Source organism: Podarcis cretensis (assembly GCF_951804945.1).
Source record: "Podarcis cretensis genome assembly, chromosome: 2".
Classification (NCBI taxonomy): Eukaryota; Metazoa; Chordata; class Lepidosauria; order Squamata; family Lacertidae; genus Podarcis; species Podarcis cretensis.
Window position 1 is genome coordinate 98,548,479 of NC_137171.1, and position 23,929 is coordinate 98,572,407.

Genomic DNA, 23,929 nt, shown 5'->3' on the forward strand with positions numbered 1-23,929 from the left:
GTGGCAGAAATAAAGGCATGACACCAAGTCCATGGAGCAGAAGCAGCAGCAGAGGCAGCTGCAAACATGTGGGGTGGGAGCCATAGAAGAGTGGTGCAAAACTCTATTCACACAGTGAAGCTTTCCTCTTTCCTCCGTCCTGAGCACCTGCAGCTGAGTTGAGGGGCAAGGGAGACTCTAGTCTAGGGGAATGGGAAAATCAGGGCTGCCTTGCACAAGCACAAATGCCTGCTTGTACATGCAAGTCATCTTTGAGACCAAGCCATTGGCAGCAGGAACAAGGTTTTCCAGAAGCACAGATGCTTCTTCTGCCCACTCCTGGCTTCAGCAGGGTTCATATCAACACACAGGAAGCAGAAACTTGAAAATCCTGTTTTACTCACCATTCCTAAGTTGCCCCTTTCTTATATCAACTGTGCAAGAGAGAGTTCACATAGGCATAGGCTGTGATTCAGAGAAGTCAGTTGTGTGCAAGAGAACCGTGTTTGTTGAGTGAGGGGGATGTAGGAGTGAAAATACAGACATTTCTACATGCGTACATGATTTCCTTTGTTTCTTCAGATGCAATGAATCTTAGAATTGTAGAATTGGAAGAGACCCTGAGGATCATCTAGTCAAACCCTTTACAATGCAGGGATCTCATGTAAATGACTTTTGAATTGCAAGCAAGAGTAAGAATTGAAGGGCCACCACTCAGTGGCTGAAGAAGGACCAGCATTCCAGCAGGTAGGGGCTCTGTCTGGAAACCCAGAGAGTTCCTACCAGTTTGTGTAGACAATACTAAGCCAGAAGGACCAAGAGCCTGACTCAGTATAAAGCTTCTCCTTATGTTTCTTGTGTCTCAACTAGATTATACTGAGGGCGGGGGAGGAAACCATGTCAGAGGCTAATTCAGATTTCTAAGAAGGGGTGGCAATACCTGACTGTTAAGCAGCATGTCTTAAAATGTGCATCCTAGTCTCTCACACTTTGCTCTTTTTAATATGGAAAAAAAAATTCAGTAGCTGGCACTAATGAGCTGAGATTACCAATTTTGCACATGATGTTTTACAATTTATTTCCATTCCTCCATCAGAAACACCTGTTCTTGTGCTTATTTAGGAAGCCATTTAGTTTGGATGGTGGAGGGGGCACATGTCTCAAGTGCTCAAATGGAATGGAATGGTGGTTATCGGAATGAAGGATGTGATGTACCTTGCTCTCTGTGCTGGGTTGGTGATTTTGTTGCACCTGTGGTTTGTTCTTTTTGCCATTATTTGGAAAAATAATCAGGCAGGCACCACCAGTCCCTGTTTATGATTTTGGCTCCATGCAAACTAACCCAGTTATAGGACCCCAAAATGTTGTTTTTCTCAGTCTAGAATCATCCGCACTCATTCTCCACTGGATACTTTCAATCCAGGTTGGTTCTAGATTTTGCTGTCCACATGGATAGGTGTAGTTAATACACATTTGAAAACCCTTCCCTGATTAGGTAATCCACACCTTTTTCTCCCTGCACATGTTGCAGGTGAATGAAGAAGGAAGTGGCGATTTAGATCTTTGTAGACGCCCACCCACAGCACCATTGGACAGGTGTGGAGACCTGACAGGATCATCTGCTTTCAAATGGACACATTATAGAGTAATGCAGAACCAATCTGCTGTCTGCTTTCATTTTTGAAATAAAACAAGATTCTTATGAAGCACTTTTCAGGGGCAAAAAAATATGCAGTGGATCTATATTGTGTATATAGAAAAATCAGCCTCCATTGATTCTAGAACAAAACGTGCATATACAGCCTTCAGCACCCCACAGTATTCAAGTCAGCCACTAGTTTAGAACCATTCTGGCTCAATTCATTTTGTGCTTGCAAAGACATTTCTATTTTCTGAGGCATTTGGCTAGATGTTTCGTTGTGCTTGTGATACTGTGATATAAATTTGATTTATTGTTGTGCTGGCTGTTTTTTTTTTATAAAAGATTGTTTTATTTTATTACGTGTTATATATTTTTATGTTATATCCTGCTCTGGGATTGATTCTAATGAAGAGCAGGTGATAAATTACCAAATAAAGGTAAGTAAATAATAAATTATAGCAAACTAAAATTATAAAACTGACATTATGCGTATGTACTATGCAGTAAACATGAAAATGAAGGCAATTTAGTCAAGTGACTGACTGCTTTCACTCTTGGAAATAACCTTTAAGTTGGTTAATTGGGGGGGGGGGAGAGAGAGACTAAGCTTTTAAGGGATACTCTTCTGGTACATTGTGCACAGAAGGAAGAAATCCGAAAGTTAAAAGATTCACACCTGTATAAAATTTCTAGTGGAATGGAAGACTTTGGGCTTGATTACATGTGGTGTTACTGAAGGGATTAAATGCTAGCCATGTGTAGCGGGAGATGATTGTCTCCAAGAATGCAGCATACAAGGAAAAGGGAATGTAAGACCACAAGAAGAATCTGGAGAGATCAGGCAAAAGACTCATGCCCTCCCTGCCCCACAGATGACTGATTGTGGTGCTCCGGTAAATGGAGAGATTGGGCAATGGTCAGGAATTCAGAGAGTTGTAGTCTGTCTGTTTTTTAATCTGTTCTTGCTCCTGGTCTGCCAGATCCTTGACTGCTGCTCTGGAACTTAACCATGTCTAGTTTTGACTGCAAACTTACTTCCAGTCCATCTGAGCCTTGATTGCTGTTTTGGAACTTCTGCCCATCGGAGACCATACACCTGCTAATAGCCCCCTTGGACTGGCAAGCCAGCTGTCTCTGGATCTTGGAATCCCAATTCCTGGAATCCTGTAAAGACTTGACACCCATAATCACATCCACCCCTCTTTCTAGCAAAGCTACTTTCACCCTCTATCTAAAAGGTTTCCCTCAAAAAGTGAAGGATCCTCAAGAGTAACTTCTGTAGTTATGACCAGATGAAAAAAAATGTGGGCACATTTTTGCGTCAATCCACAGTCATATCCTGAAGACTAACCCTGAATATCACATCATATTCAGCTCATATCCTCTTTCTCTAGCCAGTGTGGTGTAGTGGTTAAGAGCGGTGGACTCATAATCTGGGGAACCAGGTTTGCTTCCCTCTCTTCCACCTGCAGCTGCTGGGTGACCTTGGGCTAGTCACACTTCTCTGAAGTCTCTCAGCCCCACTCACCTCACAGAATGTTTGTTGTGGGGAAGGAAGGGAAAGGAGATTGTTAGCCGCTTTAAGACTCCTTAGGGTAGTGATAAAGCGGGATATCAAATCCAAACTCCTCTTCCTCTTCCTCCTCTTCTCACATCCATCAATTTTTGTTTTAGAACAACATTATTTGTGCAAATAGGGTCCAATGACAAACATGCCATAGAAAAAAATGTCGACACTACCAATCCTTCCACTACTTTTTAGAAAAGAAAAGAAAAAGTTTAAATATAGATTACAAAATGTCACTGTGATGGCATTGCTAGCAGAAATAAAACACTTGGTAAATATAGTGTTAATCTTTTCTTCCTTAAATGAATCATTTTAAAAAGCTATTAAACTAAAGAGAATGAGCATAGTTTTCTAGTAATGACTTCTCTTCTTCAGAATGAAATTGGTAAAAACCCTGATTGCAGATCTATATCCCAAAAGGCCTAGGAGTTTGGGAGACTAGATGGCTGGCGGGAGGTGATGATCTATGCTATACTGTATATCTAAGCGCCACATCCTTATATACTTGCTATATTTACAGATATGGTTGTATATGTATCTTTATTTAAAATCTCATCAGGTTTCTTCACCCTCCCCTTCCCATTCTGATGCTTAAAAACAATGTTCTCTCCTTTTCTTAATATATACTTTGATATATGTATATACACACACATATGCTAAATATAAGTACAATTTTATTCATAAGCTCACATAATGATTCAGGCTGTGATAGTTAATAAAAATGCATTTCTAACCATCAAATTTGAGTCTATTATTCTAAGTTAATTGCATTTGCCCTAAAGAGACTTAAAACTGGCTGTCAGCCTATTTGTGTCAGTTTCATTTTATTCATCAGTCAATCTTGTCTTTTCTTTTCCTTTTCTTTTTTTACATCCCATATATTGATCAAATAGATTTGTTAGCATGCCTGTGCAGCTTTGGGGGGTGGGGTGGGGGGAGAAAGTTTATGTTATCCATCAGGTTTATTTGATTACTGTATTACTTTGCATATTATCTTAATTGATATTTCAGTAGCAAATAAATGCCCTTTTTGATGGTCCCATAAGATTCCTATTAAATATAAATCACCTTACCTGTGACTTGGATGTGGATACAGTGAAAGGGAAAAGCACACGCAACACATAAAATATATTACATTCATCCTGCACTGTTTCTGCAGGTTAAAGAATAACAAGCTTGTGCTCTAATTTGTGGCACAGAAGTTTAGTTCTTGCCAGTTGGTTACAGAGAATAAAAATATGAAGTAGTCCATATGTAACCTTTAATTAAAGCTCTGTAACCAATTAACTAATTCTTAATTTTCCCAGCTGAAGCGTTCTTTATATCTAAAATGCTAACATGCTAACATACAGCGGTAACGCTTTCTCTGTTCTGAATTTCTTATGAACGCACCATTAGTAAAAATCATAACAGGAAAAGATGTTGGTGTAAAGAATATCAAATGTTTATTTACTGAAACATAAGATGTTTCATATGCCTCTCTAAAATGGTGGCTTTATTTACTGAATTTGGAGAGGACTCTTCATAGCGATCCCAGGGCACTTTCCAATGTTACAAAATATGCAACCACGTTAATTTTAAAATAAATAAATAAAACACAGTGAAGAACACCCACTCACCACTGTGCAGCAGCCCAAGCCCACCAGTACTTCAGTGACAGCTGCACCCCGCCCCTGCCCCAGTCGAAAGGCCTGGGGTTGTTGGTATGGAAGAAGGTGCCCAAGCTGGTGATAACAGGAGGTAGCTGTAGCCCAAGATAGGACAAGACCCAGGGAACCACATTCAGTTGAGCATGAAATCCAATCTCTGCCATTGGGAACACTGAGCACTCAGGATTCTAATCATGTTCAAAATCTTCCTGCAAGATTTTGGGGAGTGAATTGGTTGTGGAACCAGCCAACATGCATGGGATTACTGGGGGCAGTGCACCAGAGCTTACCAAATTTTTCAAGTTGTTGACACACTTTTTAGACTTGCATCATTTCGTGATACAGTAATTCAGTTTTACTAGCAAACCGGGGGGTTAAACTAACCCGTTATAAGACACGAGGAGTGTTCGCGTGACACACCTACACACTGCCGCTGACACACTAACATGTCACAACACACAGTATGGAAAGCTCTGCCCTACACAGTTTGAGCCCTCACACATTATTTTGAATGGCTACAAGTGACTGGTTAATTTGGAGCATCATAGAACGCTCAAGGTGGAATGCTGATATTTTGATCCATGGAGAAAGCAACCTTTAGTGAGTGATGCAGCCTGCTTGTGAAGCAAAAGCAATACACCAGAAATACGTGTTCTTTCCCCCATGAACAAGAATGAATGAAGATCTTTAAGCAGACAAAAATTCACATAATAATTGATCTGGGTATATGTGTGTTTGTGTGTGTTCCCACTGAGCAATGTATTTTCAATAGTCACTTATAAATCTTGGTTCATGCAGAGAGGCTCAGATGACACTCTGCCACACAGATCTATGAATGCAGATGGTTTTCTGTGTCAATCTGTGTGTATTCTTCAGTGTGCCAGTTTTTAGAAGAGTTCCTGATCTTTTACTAAGCAGCCTCAACCAGCATGATCTTCATTTTGTTTAAGGTCTCCCGGTTTTTTGTGAGCACCCCATTTCAAGGGAGGTACGTTGTTCCTATATTTTATTTTTTGTATTTTTAATTACAACATTTACATGCCTCCTATTTGCAGAAAGTTCTCTGGGTGGTTGTCATGGCACTGCGAGGCAAGGGATGGAATTAACAACAACAACAAAAATGGTCAAAAGATTATAAGTTAGGGAAAAGGCATGTTTATCAGTCCTACATCTCCCAGCTACTCCTAGATGTGCACTCAATGAGGCAGTTGCAACAACAGAGAGGCCCCACCCTGACCTCATTGTATCTCCCGCACCTGAGCACACAAGGAGACAAATACTTCACCTGCATGTAACCTGTTTCTGCTCCTTTCACTTTGATCCTCTTCTGGTCCTGGGAGACGGTGGAGCAGGAGAGGTGGGGGCAGCAGGAGGAGGTGTGCAAGCCCTTGACTCTGTACCAGCCTGATCTTTCTCTCCCTCTGCAGCCACCTGTTCTTCATGCTCCAATCCTGCAGCTTCTCCTGCCTCTGACTCTCATCCCCTGGCTGCTACGGGGTCCCCCAGCCAACTGATCCCTTCTTCCTAGTCAGTCTCTAAGCCCCCTTTCCCGGTGCCCACTCATCAATATCCACTCACTGCTCCTCAGGGTCCAGGCAGTCCCTCACAGTGGTTCCCCTGTGATATCTTAAGCCTCAGAACTGTTATGGAGAGAGTGGGCATTGGAATGTCGGCTCTGAACTCTGAACAGAAATCGGAGACCAAGCAATGAAAAGTCTTACCGTTTATTTTCAAAACCTTGGACCATCTAGTATCTACTCTAAAGAGGAACAGCTGCAGGGGGTGGGGAGGATACCATCTTCACCATTTCAGAGCAACAAAGGAAAGGGGGAAATGATTGCTACATGAAAGGCATTTCAAAGACCTCCCACAAAACGGTGGTACAGAATCCCTAGTAGATTCATGGCAAGAGAACTGTCACACTAGTAATCCTCAACAGACTTTAGCAATACATTCCCATGAACAAAAGGCACACACAAAAACAACCCCAATATAGTCTCATGTAGGATTTTGAGGCAAGAGATCGATAAAAAGGGTTCCTCAAGTCTGCAATCTAAAAAACCCCCCATGTTTCCAGCAAAGACAACGTTGAAAACTGTTGTCACTGTTATTCTTGCACCTTCTCTGCTCCATAAAAACTGCTGTTATCTTCAAATATATCCCATGAGATGCACTTTGATGACTATCCAACCCCATTTGTGCTATCCATACCCCAAGCAAAGCACAGACTGGCTTGCTGAAGAGGGTTAGAAAGAATGTGGTTTGTTCCAGTGAGATAATTTGAAGGCTGCTTTTGAGCTGTGTTTTGAGGGGTTGTTCCTTTACATGATACCCTGACACCCCTGCTTCTCCAGGTGCCTTCACGTTTATAAACATAGTAATTTTTCTTCTTTTTTCCCCCCTCCCTTCCTCCATCCCAAGGATTCACCAGCCCTATTTCCCAACCTCTTCGGAGACCAAAGTAACTGCAGATTTTAAGCATAAAGTGCAAACTAGAGGTGAATTTAAGTGATTCCAAACAGTTTCCACAGGCAACCCCATGTTTTAGCACATCACAATAATCTAATGGGTGCTATCTGTGAACAGATAACAAAACTCTACTGAGCTGAATAAGACGTGCTCTCATGTTGTGTGTGTGCAGAAATACATCATGAGGTAGCAATATGCAAAGCCAGTGTAATTTATGCTTGTTTAATTTAAACTGATGCAAAGTATAGCAGACCCAAACTTGATTCAGCAGCAGGATTGCTGCTCTACTGCTGACTGAGTCGACCTAAAGGGGAAACAAGCCTTTAAAATGGTAGAGGGGAAACAGAATGGCCATTTTTTTCAAGGATTAACACAGTGTAAGATCTGCTAGTCTCAGTTTAGCCCTGGCTGAGCTACAATGAAAGAGTCATGCTATCGTATCTCTGGCTGAGCTGAGGTTGGTGTCTTACACCAACATAGCCCAGCTGAGCCAGGAACCTGCTGGCTGAGGCATCCTAACATGGCAGATCTAGGGTTAGGATTATGCCCTTAGTTTAAACTACAACTCTTTTAAGTAACATTCAAACCAACTAATGATACCCATTGTGCTCATAGCAGAGGCAAGATGTGAACCAAGAATTTCCAGGACTGCACTGTCCTGCATGTGTGTGTCTTACGAATCGCCCCAAGAGAGGACCAAAGTGGATGCAGATTTGCATAGGAATGGCATCTTATAATTGTATAAATATCGTGCAAATATATAAATCATTAAACAGAAATGCAATGCATCTCACCATAGTGGGGAAGAGGGTGACCAGGTAATCTGTGTGCCAGCTCAATCGGCAAGGCCTCTGCGCTAACTTTCTTACGGTTCTTTCTCTTTAAACAGGACATGGACTAGATAAGCCCATCAAACAGAGGACTGTCCTCCAATAGCCATTAAAATAGAGGGCTGTCTTTTATAAAGTAGGGAACATGGTTACTTTTATTTGACTAATTTCACACTTCCATTCTGGACTTTTTGTTTGTAAAGCAGGTCTAACACAACAACCTCCCCGATCAGCTGCAACGAAGCAAATCCTACGGTGAAATGGAGGCAACTCAGACTATATTTTTGGAACCCCCTCCCCCTTTCCCAACACACCTCTTTTGTTCTGTCAATCTGAACAGAAGTGCTCATGTGATGTAATTTAGAACGGAGCTCGCTTAAAAAAAAATTTTTTTTTTTCAGAAAAGCTTTCAGTCAGGAAAAGCTTTGGGAGCTCTGGGGGTATAGCTTAGCTCGAAGAAAGAAAAAGAAAGCAAGTTTGCATTGACAGCTTGATCCCAGAGAGAGGTGGCTGGCTGCTTGTCTAACAGGTCCTCTGGGTCTTGATGAGGCAGAGACAGAGGAACAAGTCATATTAAGTGAACGTGTGCTGCCAATGTTAAAGGAACAATTACCATTATTCTGCATAGTTCACTGTTTGCTGCTGCGATTTCCTTCAATAAAACCTCTTTTCACTTGCCAATTGGAGCTTGTCATGTAACAATATTTCTCATGCACAATACACATCATAAAATGCCCTTGTGTTTTTAATACATTTGGAGTCGTGAACAATAGCAGTATACTGACAGCAAAAAGTGCTTGCCTTGAATATATAGCAGATACAAAAAGAGGGAGAGGGAGAGCAAGATCCCTCTTTTCAAGTGGGAATAAAGGTGGGTTTTGCCTAATTTTGATACAGAAGCAGAGTTACATCTTATGCATGACTCTCCCTTGGCGTTACAGCTCTATACAGGCCATAATTTAAGAGACGCCTTTCTTCCAGTAAGAAGCTGGTACACCTTCCTCTTAGAGAGGTCCTTAGAAGGACTACTTCCTGTCAAATAAGCACACCCCAGCCAGACATATACATATGACACAACAAAACAAAGCCTAGTTTAAGACAATTTCAAGCCTGCGCTGTGAGCAACTGCTAAGTTTCCCATCAGATTTTTCAGCCCAGTTTTGCACATTCAGGATAGATGGTTTCAGCAAGCTTCAGGGGAAAAAATATAGGAAGGACTGATCAGATCCAGTTTTATCAAGTAGACAGCCATTTAAGAAAACACCTTCCAGCAGGCAGAACTAGCAGTTCAAATGACCTTCAGCTCAATTGGATTGCAATACTGGGTGAGTTTGTACTGCAGCCATATGTTGAGCAGATTTTGAGTGACTGTAGTACCTGCTGTCTGAACTGATGGCTATAGCCACCAGTTGCGCCTTCTAGCAATCTAAGCATCAGGGCTGGTGCCAGCACGAAGCATACTCATAATGAATATTTTCCAGCTCGACATTCCAAGCAGTGCCAAGATGTTGGATCTTTTCATTTCCCACAATGTTGCTAACCAAATTGCATTCTGGGACATCACCGGAAACTGAAAGAACAGCCAAACACTTTTTGCTGTTTGGGGTGCTGTCACTGCAGCCCACCAGCAAGATACTTTGCCCAGGGCAGAGGAGGAACAAGGAAATCACCAGGATTTCTCATTGCTGCAACTTCCTGGCACCTCTTTACAGTCAGACTAGGCCGGGCTTCCCCAGCCACTTGGGCAGCTTGTGACAGAATATCAAAAACACAATAAAACATCAAAAATTAAAAGCTTCCCTCAACAGGGCTGCCTTCAGATGTCTTCTAAAAGTCAGATAGTTGTTTATTTCCTTGACATCTAGTGGGAGGGCTGTTCACAGGGTGTTCAAGACAATATAATCCAAAATAGAAAACAGATTTAACATAAAGTAAAATTAAAAGATATAAATTAAACAGCAATCAACACAAGAATTTTGAAACAGAAACACAATTCACAGTAAAGCCAAACTTCTTGAAAAGCACGACAAAATAAAATTGTCTTCACAACCTAAAAAGAGGCAGGAATGAAGCCAGGCGTCTTTCTTTAGGGAGGTCATTCCAAATACCAGATGCCACAACTGAAAGGACTCAGGTGGTGGCGGTCCATGAAGATGGAGCAATCTCTTTAAGGTTGTATCTTAACCCTTATTCCACACAAAGGAAAGTGAGCCCTCCCAGCTGTCACCTGGGAGTTCCCCCATACCCTGCCCTTTCATCTTCCACCCATCACCTTCCTGTGTGTATCTTCATTAAACATTTAAAAAACAAAAATATAAGGGTAAAAGGTAAAGGACCCCTGGAGGGTTAAGTCCAGTTAAAGGTGACTATGGGGTTGTGGCACTCATCTCTCTTTCAGGCCGAGGGAGCCAGCGTTTGTCCACAGTCAGCTTTCCAGGTCATGTGGCCAGCATGACTAAACCAGTTCTGGTGCAACGGGACACTGTGACAGAAACCAGAGTGCATGGAAATGCCATTTACCTTCCTGTCACAGCAGTACCTATTTATCTACTCAGACTGACGTGCTTTCAAACTGCTAGGTTGGCAGGAGCTGGGACAGAGCAACAGGAGCTCACCCCGTTGTGGGGATTCAAACTACCAACCTTCTGATCGGCAAGCCCAAGAGGCTCAGTGTTTTAGACCACAGCGCCACCCACATCCTCTTACATAACTATAGATAGAGTTAGCAGAAAGGAAAGAAAAAACAGAAGTCATAGAAAAGGAAAAGAAAAGAAAAGAAAAGAAAAATGAGAAGGGTTTCCGATTCTCCGCCTGCCAACTATGTACATAATGATTATTCAAAGCATTCAAAATATACACTCCAGGATAACCTCTAGCTGTGTTCCAGATAATATCCAGCTGTTCCTTAATCTGCTGGGCTGTGTTCTCCCAATCTTCAATCCCAGGCATCTCAAGTTCATTCATTGTTGAGGGGTGGGAGGAAAATGTTATTTCTGAGGCTCACCATGGCCATGATAACCTCCTGACCCCACCCCGACCCCTGGCTTGCCCAATATAGCAAAATGGGGGAGAAAGAATGACAAGGACCTGGCACCTCACAATAAAAAGTTGTGTTTGTTAAGGTTTGCATTAGAAGAAGCCAGGGGGCTCTCAAGAGGGTGAGCAACAGCCGTGTGTACCTGCTTCTGGTCAGTGTGGACAATACTGAGCGGGTCGAAGCAATGGTCTGATTATGTGAATAGCAGCTTCTTATGTTTCTTCGCCTCAGGCAGCAAAATGTCTTTGGCTGGGCTGGTTATGTATGCATTCACAAACACACACATGCACTACTGCAAATCTTACGCCTTCCTTTCTTAACTCTGCGCTTGTTAAAAAATTCAGGTATTTCCCCCCTAAATGCTAAGCTTTATTTTTTTATTGTTAAAGGTAATTTTAAAGGAAGAAAAAGAATATAAACAATATATAGTGACTTTTGACACTCCATTGCTTTCTTAAACGAGAATAATAAAAATTTGCAAATGAACAAAAGAGTGGGAGGAAGCTATCTGATTTACAATGTTTTTGAGATAAAGAACACTATAAAAAAAGATCAATGTGAATAATAAAGCATTGTTAACTGAGTCATGACATTTCTATTCTCAGGGAAAATCTGAAGAGTAGAACTCTGCAAATGAGCACCTTCTGCCATTTTCAAAGTGGGAGGAAGACATATAATTATAATTTTTGAAGTGATGAGAGTTTTATTTAAATTGCAGGGGGGAAATTATTGAAAAAACATATCGACATATCAATATTACGTAAATTGCTTTAATTTTATTAAACTGAATGTGGGAGAGAGAATCTTTTCTTAACTTCCCTTTCCTGCCATCCTCTCTCTCTCTCTCTCTCTCTCTCTCTCTCTCTCTCTCTCTCTCATCTCTCCACTTTCTATTTTGTAGGAAGTCTGGCTACAAAATGTCTTCCAAGAGAGATATTTCTTTATTTGAAAAAAGGGGGCGGAGGAGATGAGACGAAAGAGCTCCAAATGTCAGCCCTACCATATATTTATTCTAATACTTTCAGTAGCTGAGACCTATTAAAAAGATACATATTTTCAAAATAGGTTTAACCTTCTGTGTCTCAAGTGTCTACCTTTAATACTTTTAACATGTCACATTGTAATATGTGCAAAGTTAACATGCTCTTTTAAAAAAAGAAAAAGAAAGAAAAAGAAAATGTATGCAACAGAGATTACTCCAGAAAGTCAAAGTTACACACGTGGTATCTAATGCATATTGTCTGTCGGAGGGTTTTAACTCATGGGACAAGAAGTGATAAGTGACCAAAAAATAGAAAAATCCATTTGTAGCTAAGACAGCCATATAGGTTCACATTCGGCTTGGTTTTACTTGCATGTTGGTCATTGCACATTACTGGCATTACATCTTATATGAACATTATATAGTTGAGGTTTTTGCATACAGATGGGCAATGCTACACAATGGAACATCAGAGTTGAACACTTATCTGTTTAATTTGAATTTCAGCTTTTCATACATAGAACAGAGATGAAATGTACTGAATTTCTTAATAAAATGAAGCCTTTTTTGTCAGACAATTTCTTTGCAATTATTATTATTATTATTATTATTATTATTATTATTAAATCAGCAAATTTTATTTTGCCAAAAATGGCTCTAGTGCTCTTATCACATACAAAAGCTGGGACCTTTTCTCTTTGGAAACTAAACATGCTTGGGTTATTTATCAGAAGGATGGGAATAGTTTGAAAGGCCAAGTTTTATATGGGGATGATAGGTGGTTTCTGAGGATACATTCATGTGCACAGGATATAGTTTAATAACAATAACGTTAACGGAAATGAATGGGATGTGAGATTTGGATGGGGACAAAGTGCCTGGCCATCATATTATAATAAACCACCCTGTGATGCCTGGATGAAGGGCACTATAGAATTTTAATAAATAATAAAAATAAAAGTTAAAAGGCCACCAAAAACATTCTAATTTACCCAGTCACTCATATATGAACTTAAAAAGTGAGATCAAAAATTCACTTCCGATTATATGTTCCTTTCAAAGATCACACCATCAGCTCTTCCCTGTTACTGCATTAGCAAATCCAGTAAACTCAAACCAATGTGAATTACTCATACATCATCATAAATCAAAAGAGAAGAGGTTTGCATGGCTTAATGATGTCATAAGCAACTCATAGTATATTTATAGGCTGGTACAGTTTCCTGCTTCTATGCTACTAAAATAAACACTTTCCAACCCCCTTAACATCCTTTTGTCTCAATATAGGAAACAGAAAGGTTGTGAGTGTATGAAAACAAATCACAATTTGTTTTCAATTTCAGATCACAACCACATCTTTATTTCAGTCTTCTAGTTTCTGTTGGAGTTTGTTTTTCTATTTTCTTTGCACCATGTGCAATATGTAGCTTACAGAATTTCACAGGTATTCAGTCTGAAAATGAGACCAGTGCGCTGCTTATGTGCTTACACACACATGTCTTTCATCTCTTTCTCACACATGCACACTACATGCATACGCACTTGAATTGTAATTTGTTGTAGCCAAGTATTTTCTGGAAACTTGATGTATCCACAGTGGTTTGCTGGTTTTCTGTGAACATATGTCACAATCTGACAAGTGGAAGCATGTGGAAGAAAACTTGCAGGTGCAAGTAGAAGTGATTTTGAGCCCAATTCACAGTGCTAGGTTTGACTTATAAAGCCTTATAAACAATACCTCACAGATCACCTTTCTCTGTATGAGGCTACTTGGACACTGAGATCAATATCTGAAGCCCTGCCTCAAGAGAATGGACTGTTTCCATGGTGGTCCCCTGATTGTGGTATGCTCTCCCACGGAGGATTTATCATCCCTGCTATTGGGCAATATATATATATTGATTGATTGATTGATTGATTGATTGGTATCAGGCATTTGGACAGCACTATTGGTCTGGTTTTTGGTGGTTGAAAAAATGCAAGTGTGAATTCCAAAGGACAGCTGTGTTTTGACTCACCTACAGTTTCAGGAAGTGCAACTTTGATAGATTTGGCTACAGATGAGACCTGAATCAAATCAGATGAAACCTCCCATCTATAATCCAGAAAGGTCTAGAGTCTAGAACAGGGGTTGCTAAGCTGTGGCCATCTATATTTTTGTAGAATCAAAGAATCATAGAATTGTACAGTTGGAAAGGACCATGAAGATTATCTTGTCCAATCCCCTGCAATGCAGAAATCTCAGCTAAAGTACCCCTGACACATGCCATCCAACCTCCAGTGAAGGAGAGTCCACCACCTTCTGAGGGAATTTGTTTCACTGTTGAATAGCTCTTACTGTCAGAAAGTTTTTCCTGGTGTTTAGCTGGAATCTCCTTGCTTGTAACTTGAACCCATTGGTTGAACTCCAACTCCCAGCAGTGTAGCCAATGCTCAGGAATGATGGATTCAGCAAGATCTGGAGAGCTACTGAGCAGTCAGTCCTGCCCTAGACAAAAGTTCCCATGGGGTTGTTATTGACCTGGCCAAAAGTACTTTCCCTTTGAGGAAGAAGAGTTGCCCCAGAATAAGAAAATGAATGTGCTGAAGGAAAATTAATGAGTGTAAAAATAATATTTCACCCAATAAGCCCTCCCTGTCTTATTACATAGTTACTACTCTGAAGTATTATGTTCCTAAGGAATGACCCCTGAATAGCATTTGTTGATTGTATCCTTGTTTATTTTTCCACCAAGACAGTTGCACCAACTCCCTTCCTCTGCAAGTTCTCCCTATTGTAATTCTGAATACAGCAGATCATCCAGGTAAGATTCTGTTTGTGAATAATTGTGTAGCATTGTGTAGCATTGTACCACAAATAATGTCACCCATACATACCTTTAAAAATATATATCTATTAAAATTTTCCAACAAAATTTACCATAAAGGTAAAGGTAAAGGTACCCCTGCCCGTACGGGCCAGTCTTGACAGACTCTGGGGTTGTGCGCCCATCTCACTTAAGAGGCCAGGGGCCAGCGCTGTCCGGAGACACTTCCGGGTCACGTGGCCAGCGTGACATCGCTGCTCTGGCGAGCCAGAGCCGCACACAGAAACACCGTTTACCTTCCCGCCGGTAAGCGGTCCCTATTTATCTACTTGCACCCGGAGGTGCTTTCGAACTGCTAGGTTGGCAGGTGCTGGGACCGAGCAGCGGGAGCGCACCCCGCCGCAGGGATTCGAACCGCCGACATTTCGATCGGCAAGTCCTAGGCGTTGAGGCTTTACCATAATCAATACTAAATTTAAAAAACCCCAGAAATTGCATTTTACATTTCTATTCCCCGCCCCCCCAACTTCTCTTTTTGGTTTGTCACTTATTCATTTCTTCTGCATGTAGTTTTCTATACATTATATATTGAAATTGAAATCATACCTTATTGACATATTCTTAACATTTTACCCTCATATTTATATTTTCTATTTCTATTTGTTAATTGTAAGTGTCTTAATCAAAACCTTAATCACTCATACATACCTAAAGCCTAAGCTTGCATCTATATCCATCTTAGGACATCATTGAAACACTTGATTGTTTTCATACCTCCTGCTTTTTAGCTACAAAGAAGGTAACCATCATTTTGGATAAACATCTGGCAGAAGAGAATCATACTCTCAGTAAAGATTGATAGATGATATTGCTGCTGCAGTCAGACAGTAAAAAATTTCTAAAGTGTGGAATCTTTTTGAGAAGTGTTGCAAGCTTAGTTGTCTCAGAGGCTGTTCACTGGAGGCCTTGAAGCAATATCTGATGTAAAGTGCATTGCCTCTCAACATCCAGTTCTCAACTCATAGATGAAGAAAGTATTTAGCTGTTGTTAGCTACCTTCTCTTCTCTTCACCCTAAGGTCCCAAGGTAAAAGGTAAAGGGACCCCTGACCATTAGGTCCGGTCGTGACTGACTCTGGGGTTGCGGTGCTCAACTCGCTTTATTGGTTGAGGGAGCCAGCATACAGCTTCCGGGTCATGTGGCTAGCATGACTAAGCCGCTTCTGGCAAACCAGATCAGCACACGGAAACGGCGTTAAAGTCCCAGGGTGGGTCACAACAATTAAAACAAAATGTTAAAAATAGTTTAAAGCAACTTAGAAATAAGGTGATTGTCCCTTTCAGGCATGGGCTCACGGCCATCGAGCATGAGCTCCTAATCCTCTTCAGAAAGTGTCCTTCCGGCAAAATTATTTGCAGACTAGGCTACCAGAAGCTGAAGACAAACTAAGTGGTATAGATGTTCTTGGTTTCCTATAGTCTTAATTTCCAAAGGTCCAGGGTGGGGGAAAAATATGTATGCCCCCGTTGTTGTTGTTGTTGTTTAGTCATTTAGTTGTGTCTGACTCTTCGTGAGCCCCTGGACAAGAGCACGCCAGGCACTCCTGTCTTCCACTGCCTCCCGCAGTTTGGTCAAACTCATGCTGGTTTTTAAGATGCTGTCTAGGTTTGTCATTGCTTTTCTCCCAAGAAGCAGGCGTCTTTTAATTTTGTGACTGCTGTCACCATCTGCAATGATCATGGAGCCCAAGAAAGTAAAATCTCTCACTGCCTCCATTTCTTCCCTTTCTATTTGCCAGGAGGTGATGGGCCCAGTGGCCATGATCTTAGTTTATTAGTTTTCCCCAGTAAGGAAGGCTTTGAAATATGCTTAAAGTCATATCAAGGTGCCACTTAGTTTCAGTATTGTTTTGCTGACTCCTGTCAATAGCACTTGAAGGGGAAGCTGACCTGACTCCTGAGTTTGCAGACCATTATTAATCTGTATCAGTTAAGCTGGACTGTGTGCTCTGATTGTTAGAAACTGGCGTTTGGAATTGGACATCCTGGCTACATTTAATTGTAACTTAAATTGTTGTTGTGCTAACATTTAAACTGTCCATTAATAATAGCAACCAAGCATTATATATTTTGCATGTTTATTAGACTCCGTTTATTTCATCCCCCCATCCCTCCGCACCTATTATCATAGCCATAGAATACTGGACTCTAAATGAAAGAGGTAACCATGTGATTTCATGCTGGCCTGCTTCCTTTATATTTCTGTAGGCACGTTCTGCAAGCATTAGATTGATAAAAGACACAATGTAGATGGGCCCATGGCTGTGCTGAGGGTAATTGCATTTTAAAAAAATATGAAATGGAGACCTTATAATTGTGCAATGCTTTCTCTCGACTACAATGTTTTCTGGAAGACAGGATCCTGCTTGTCATAGCAAGTTGCTTGTTATGGTGATTGTACTAGGACTTGATCTTGCTGTAACAAGACACGTATAACATTACTTAGTGGAAGCTTTTCAGAATAAGAGCCTGACAGTAAAATGCACTCTATTTTCATTCTTGAACAAACAAAAGTCCTTGAATGACAGCTTTTTTCTTACCCTTTTCTTTGAGGGTGTTGTAATGGGGAATTCAGGTTAAATCTATGCCTTTTATACTTCTCATTTTGATTTCCTCTCCAACAGCACTTGAAGGATAAAACTCAGCTTGATGCACAGGGCAGCTTGTGGATATAGCAAATGCTAATCTAGCATTTACTGATTATTTCCTTCTGATTCTCTCCGTCTAGTGCCATTGAATGCTTAAGTGCATTTCTTGGGCCATAGTGGGAACACTGGAAATTGCACAGAATTTGAGGGTGTGCTTTAAAAGGGGGGGGGGAGTTACACTTTAAATTGAGTGTTGCTAAATTTTCCCAGAGCCAAATTGTTCTTACCTGTGCATCTTCTAAAAACAATGACGGGAAGGGTCTCTGGGACTTGGCCTCAAAGGAACAGGAGCAATATATGACTGTGTGCAAATGAAATGGATCTGAGGGGAAATCTAGATGAAGTTTCCTTGCTTAATTTGTAAGAGGTATCTGGTTAAGAGCCTGAACTTCTTCTGAGTCAATTCCCTGTTTCCTAGTCCCAGGACATCTCTAAGTCAAAGTTTGCTAGCCTCATAATCTTTGTCTATATGTCAGTGAGTAACAAGATTTATAGATTATTGTTCTGTTGTGTTTTGTGATGATGATGATTTAAATAAATAGCCTTGATTTTTTTTCAGTAAAAGGGCAGCATTAAAATGTTTCTGAATTACAAATATATATATTTGAGCCCATTACATTTTGTTAGCTACAGCAGGAACTACCTGAATCTTGTCATTTCATTGATGGCATTGGGACATTGCATACGACATGTGTGCTATATATTGGAGCAATCTCTAAATGTCTAAGCTTCCTGACCATTTTTATTATCTTCTCCACTCTAGAAAATCAGCTAGCAATTAAGGATGAGAAGCCTATGAAAGGTATTGTTCTCAGCTCAGTATCAGAATTCGGCATCACAGACGTGCCATCCAAGGACACCAAAAATGAAAGAAAACTGTCAGAATCTAGTGCATCTACACTGTCGTCCCTGGAGAAATGCAGGACACAGTTCAGCTACCTTGAAGATGATGCATCAGTCCACGAGAGGGACAGTAATGGTACGTTTTGAAAACTGTGCAGAGCCCTAGACGTAATCCATTTAAATGCTCTGTACACACACACACACACACACACACACTCACACTCATGAGGAAGGGATTGAGATTGTGAGAGGAATCATGAAAGATGACATTTTATAAGCAAAGCTGCCGCTGCTTACGAGGAAAGGTGAGGCAGCAGCAATGTCAAGGCTGCATGGAGCCAAATCAGTGTTTCTGCTGGGGCGCTGTGCAGCCCTGACCTCACTGCTGCCTTTCCCCTTTCTGCCAGGAGGCTATTGCTGCAGCTTTGTCCCAATAATAGATCCACTCTTTCCACCATTAGAAAGAGTGAGGCAGCCACCTTAGGTGGCAAGTGCTTAGGGAACATGCATACGTGTGTGTGTGTGTGTGTGTGAGAGAGAGAGAGAGAGAGAGAGAGAGAGAGAGAGAGAGGCTTTCCATCTGCTGCTCGCCAACACATGAACACCTCAAGGCCAAAATGGTTTCTACCCCTTCTTAAGACGTTATCATCCTATCTCCTGGCATCTCCATTGTGAAAAGAAAAGTGGTACTGTACTGAGTTGGGGCTGCATCTGCCTTCCACTGCTCCTGGCTGGCCCTACATTTCTGGTTCCTGTGGCTACATTTCCCCACCAGGTTCTTCTTCGCAGTATGCCCCACAGAGGACCTTAAGGTCCACAACTAACAACACTTTGGAGGTCCCGAGCCGCAAGGTGGTTAGATTGGTCTCAGCTAGGGCCAGGGCCTTTTCAGTACTGGCCCCAACTTGGTGCAACACTCTGTCACAGGAGACCAGGGCCCTGCAGGATTTGACATCTTTCCACAGGGCCTGCAAGGCGGAGCTGTTCCACCAGGCCTTTGGTTTGGACTCAGTCTGACCCTTATGTTTCCCTCCCCTTATGGTTTCGATTTATGGGCTACTACTAAAATGAGGCTGCATTTTAAATTGTATTTTAACCTGTATTTTTAACCCGTAATTTAATTAACTGTTTTTCTTTTACGTTTTATTGTGATTTTATTGGTGTTAGCCGCCCTGAGCCTGGTTCTGGCCAGGGAGGGTGGGATATAAATAAAAACTATTATTATTATTATTATTATTATTATTATTATTATTATTCCCCACGTTGTGTGGGAACATTGAGTTTCCATATTTTTGCTCAGCCGCAAGAATTGTGCTGCCATTCTCTGGTGAGTGAGTGAGTGATGAGCTCAGCCTTGCTCACAGCCCTGGAGCTGCAGGGGGCATGGAGTTCCTGCCCATGGTTACAAAATGCTCTCTGCCCCATTTCCACCTTCAACAAGCCTGCCACCAGGTGTAGCAATGGGGCAGGAGGAAAGGGCTTGAGTTTATACCCCACCCATTTATACCTCACCCATCTGGCTGGGTTTCCCCAGTCACTCTGGGCGGCTGCCAACAGAATATTAAAAACATCAGACATTAAAAACTCCACTAAACAGGGTTGCCTTCAGATGTCTTCTAAAAGTCAGATAGTTGTTTATTGCCTTGGCAGGGCTGCTTCAGATGTCTTGGGAAAGTGCTTAAGCACATGGTCAGTTGTGTAGTTGCTGATCAGTTTGGCATCTGATGGGAGGGAGTTCCACAGAGAGGGTGCCACTACTGAGAAGGCCCTCTGCCTGGTTCCCTGTAACCTTGCGGTGATGGAACTGCCAGAAGGCCCTTGGATCTGGACCTCAGTGTCTGGGCTGAACGATGGGGGTGGAGATACTCCTTCAGGTATACTGGGCCGAGGCTGTTTAGGGCTTTAAAGGTCAGCACCAACACTTCAAATTGTGCTCAGAAACGTATTAAGACTGATTTAAGAGTTAAAAAAATTAATCAACAAAAACATCCAGTATTTCACTGTATTTACTGTTGGCCATTACCATGTGGTCTGTGTCTCAGTGGGTATTGGATTGCTCCAGGATGTGGCATCAATCCTGAGAGCCTTGTTCCTAACTTTCCATCTGACTTTCACTTTTTACCCATACCCCGAGTTGCCACCCAAAATTATGTAAACCCTTGTCTGGACCCCGGAAGTCCTCTGCCAGTCAGTGTAGGCAATACTGAGGTAAATGGACCCATGGCCTCACTCAGCATAAGGCAGCCCCCTGTGTTTCTGACACCTACCGTATTTCCGCGAATCCAATATGCCATCGAATCTAATGCGCACCTCTATTTTCAAAACCTCTAAACCAAAAAAGTATTTGCTATGCCAGCGGTGTTTTTCAAGCTTGCAATCGAATCTAATGTGCCATCACATCTAATGTGCACCCTGATTTTCGCGACCTAATTTGGCCCCCCAAAAGGTGCACATTACATCTGAGTAAATAGGGTATAAAGATTCAAGTCTGTTGTGCTATGGAAGCCCAGTGCTCCTTAGCTCCTGCAGAGTGGTGTGCCTTTGTTTATACTGCCTCTAATTCTTTAATTTTAAACATTCACAGTCCAGAGGCATAAAATGCCCCAGTATAACATCTGGGATGTGTTTGGCCCTTGGATGAAAAGTTGCTGATGTTGCATTTTATAAAGCAGCCTTGGAAGGGATTGCCATCAAATAGATGGATCTTGTCACATCTATCATATTAATGATCCTTGAACGAAGAAGTACTAAGTACAGATCAGCACAATAAACCACAATGCTCCAAAGCAACCATTAGGGTCGCATCTATTTTATGACTGATCTCTCGCAATAATTGGAATTCTCCTATCTCCCATAACAGGAAAACATTTAACCGTTGTGGCAACTATTAAGGGAACGGGCTCAGCAAATGTAGATGCCCTCTACCAAACATAGCCTCGTGGACCGCTTAATTTAAACCACAGCAAAGATAATTATCAACATGTTCAGCTTATCAAATGTGGATCTTTGGCTAAAACATGTTGCCTCTGAATGCTTGCAACAATTCATACATACCTGAAAGCACCTATCGATTTCCAGAGAGAGCTTGTGCACATGCTTCGAGCACTGATACGTTGCAAGGGGTGGGGGCTTAGAGCCTTCTCTGCCTCTCACCTGGCGGCTTTCACTTTAACTTAAATTGAAGGGACAACTCCGTACACACAAATGGACATGCATCCTTACCGCTGAATAACAATGACTAGTGAAATCCGCTTATACAGAAGCACTAGGAAAGCACCAAAGTGCTGTGCGTGTGTAAGTAACTCCAGATCAGGAGAATTATATAAGGCTCTCGGTCGCATTCAGCTGCTCTCACTTTCAGTTGCAGCAAGTGGGGTGGAAATCATTAACCAGAGGCATGTGACAAATTGATCAGGAGGCAGATTTAGCCTACCTTTAATGAAACATGGGGATAAATGATAATTATCTTGAGATAAAACATTACCTCGGGGTTAAACCTTTCAAAATTGCAATGCATGCAGAAGAAGAAGGAAAAACTTAAATCTTTGTTTGAGAGACAGTCACTAAAATGCAATTAATGCACAACACAAGCACCGAAATAGTTCATTTTTGTTGAAGTCGGGCACATGGCCCAGTGCTACAATTGGAAGCTAGAAGGCAAGTCACTTTTCAGCCCAGCAACATCACTGGAAAAATCCTACATCAATGTTGTACGTTTGGATCAGGTTACATAGCAGCACAAATCAAGCCTGGATTGACAGCCAGGAGCCACTGAGAGCATGGAAATGTAGGGTGAAGTCAGACCAGCAGCATTATTAAATATAGTTCTTTTTGTAATAATTAATCTACCAATGGAGAGGTGAGGTCATTGTTCTTATTGAGATAAATGCAATAACGTCTTCCCTTTTTTGCGAGCAGTCTGGAAAGCAGAAGAGAAAACAGAAGGGTTGCATCTGCGTTGCTGTAATTTGTGGCTAATTTATTTTCAAATATATATAAACGAATGCATAGAAATGAATGCTTAATTGCTAATATCTATTATTTATTATACATCGCCCACTTAAAATGTGGGGAAGGAGGAAGCAAAAAGGCTCATACATGCAGATTTTGCAAAATATGTTCTCTCCATTAGCACGGTTTCATGGCGTGTGCTCTGATGGGGATTTAAAAGCATCTTTAGTGTACGGCACGGTCTATGTGCTAAAACATTACTTTATTATTAAAATGTTGTGCTTTTTGTGTGGTACTTTCCCCCGAATAATGGGCAAAATCTTAAGAGCAATATCCATTCTCTGATTAAAATTATGCAGATGCCAACAAGGTTAATAAACTGAAGATCGTGCATATTATTAGGAAAACAGAGCTTACATTTCAAGTAAGAACTGAAAAGATCCCTAATTGATGAGTAATTTCAAATTTGATATTCCTTCTATCTTGGTGCAAAAGGGTGTGGGGGAGGGAAGAATTTCATAAATATATAGTACCTAAAAGAGAAGAGCCTTAATTACACCATGGACTACTGGATAAAATGATTACATTTTCTACACTGTAAATTCATACAATTAAATGCAGCAGTGTCACCTTATAAAAGGTTTCAATTTGATAATTATTTCAGTTCATTTACTCAGAAAAAATATAAGCATGAATTTACTAAGTATCTCCCAAATCTAGTCATTTTCATTCTCTGGGACTGACTTGGAAGTTACTTTTGCTTGTCTGAACTTAAATAGATCCCTGACAAATTTAGATAACTATTAAAATTGATAATATTATGGGTGATAGCTTACTAATAGAAATTAATTCAATGCTGTGCTTCTAGGGTTATTACCCGATATTGTAAAACTACATTTTAATATAACATTTGGGATGTTTAAGGAAGCTTTTGCATGGCTCTTATTATTTTTTTAAGTACTTGGGGGTGAAATTCTTGTTTAATACTGCTCACTGCGTTAAAGAGATTGTGATGTATAATGAGACTTCTATGCATAAATGCACATCAAAGTGTGATTACAGATCACAATTAACCAAGTGGCAAGACAGTGTAGTGTGAGTATCGCTACTTGGCAATCTCTATATCCCCACAAGCAGCGGGAGACTAAACCATTTGCCTGCTTCTTCAGTTGCACAAAGGTGCAGGTGTATGTTAAAATTCTTCTAACCACTTTGCAGAAAAGTGCAGATTAGCCAACTTAACAGAACATTAATGTGCCCATTATGGCGGTCTCATTATTGACTCCTAAACAAATAAATAAGATGACTTGACATTTTCTCACTGATGTGAGAACATGCAATATATACACTCTGCCTATGTAGAGCCAGTGGAGTAGTGGTTAGAATGGCATACTAGGACCCGTGAAACAAGAGTTCAAATCCCCTCTCAGCCATGAATCTCATGGTGTGACCTTGGGACAGGCACT

At 41.1% G+C, this 23,929-nt stretch overlaps 1 protein-coding gene across 1 annotated transcript in view; it reads left to right on the forward strand.

The window, feature by feature from the left end:
- MDFIC2 (MyoD family inhibitor domain containing 2) overlaps positions 1-23,929 on the forward strand; it is a gene marked incomplete at its 3' end in the record, with an annotated part of 37,172 nt that overhangs the window by 11,765 nt on the left and 1,478 nt on the right. Inside the window, exons 3-4 of the mRNA XM_079964130.1 lie at positions 14,891-14,959; positions 18,433-18,648. Of these exons, the coding sequence (XP_079820256.1) occupies positions 14,891-14,959; positions 18,433-18,648 (285 nt within the window). The remainder of the gene's footprint in view (positions 1-14,890; positions 14,960-18,432; positions 18,649-23,929) is intronic.